Source organism: Tupaia chinensis, unplaced genomic scaffold, assembly GCF_000334495.1.
Source record: "Tupaia chinensis unplaced genomic scaffold, TupChi_1.0 Scaffold143599_1, whole genome shotgun sequence".
Classification (NCBI taxonomy): domain Eukaryota; kingdom Metazoa; phylum Chordata; class Mammalia; order Scandentia; family Tupaiidae; genus Tupaia; species Tupaia belangeri.
Window position 1 is genome coordinate 409,420 of NW_006203445.1, and position 850 is coordinate 410,269.

Here is an 850-nt window from a genome sequence, read left to right on the forward strand (position 1 = left end):
TGGGGAGCCCCCGTCCCCTAAAAAAAAAACCCCAAAAAAAAAAAAAAAAAAAAAAAAAAAAAAAAAAGACCCACCCTCCCTTTGGGGAGCTATTTTACAGGATTTGTCCCTTAGAGTGCCCGAGCAGGACCAAGTCGGGAGGAAGACATCAATGGCTCTGGGCACCACCCTCCACCTTGGCTGCTAACCTCGAGACGGGAGGATCCACATGCTGGGGGCAGCAGTGTAGGTGTTGATATCTGCGCTCATGGCGGCAAGAGTGGTGGCTGCAATGGTGGCAGGTGGGCCTTGGGGCTTCCGCTGGTACCTTCTTCGGCTGCATTTGAACATCTTAGGAAATGGGGGCTGGGGCCAGCCCATACCTGGTCTGCGGCAGGGAAAATTCATGCCCCGGGGTCGAGGGGCTTTTAGGAGCCTAGAGGGCCCCATGAGCATGTGGGCGCAGGGAGCTTCTGTACCCTGGCTGAAGGGTGCTGCTGGCCAGCACCGTCGTAGCCTCTATGACATACGAAGTCCACATGAAGGTGGGATCTTTATTACAGGTGTTGGCCTCTACCCCTCTCCACGGTCAGATTGCCTCACAATCCTCTCCCTTGGGTCCAACCCATGAGCAGACCACCCCACTTTGGCCCCTTGAGAAGATTACTCCCTCATCCACATGAACAACAATAACTCTATTTTATTTTTACTATTATTTTTTATTTAACCTTATTTATTTATTTTTAAAGAATTGTTTATTTTTAATTTTATTTATTCGTTCATTTATTTTAATTTGACCAGAGAGAGACACACAGAGAGAGAGAGAAAGTGAGAAAGTGAGCCACCAGGTCCAGGACTTGAACCATGGTCA

At 48.8% G+C, this 850-nt stretch overlaps 1 protein-coding gene across 1 annotated transcript in view; it reads right to left on the reverse strand.

Moving 5' to 3' along the window:
• P3R3URF (PIK3R3 upstream open reading frame) overlaps positions 1-499 on the reverse strand; it is a 1,711-nt gene extending 1,212 nt beyond the window's left edge. Inside the window, exon 1 of the mRNA XM_027766594.1 lies at positions 189-499. Coding sequence (XP_027622395.1) covers positions 189-435 — 247 coding nt within the window. The 5' untranslated portion in view covers positions 436-499. The remainder of the gene's footprint in view (positions 1-188) is intronic.
• Between the last annotated feature and the right edge of the window lie 351 nt (positions 500-850).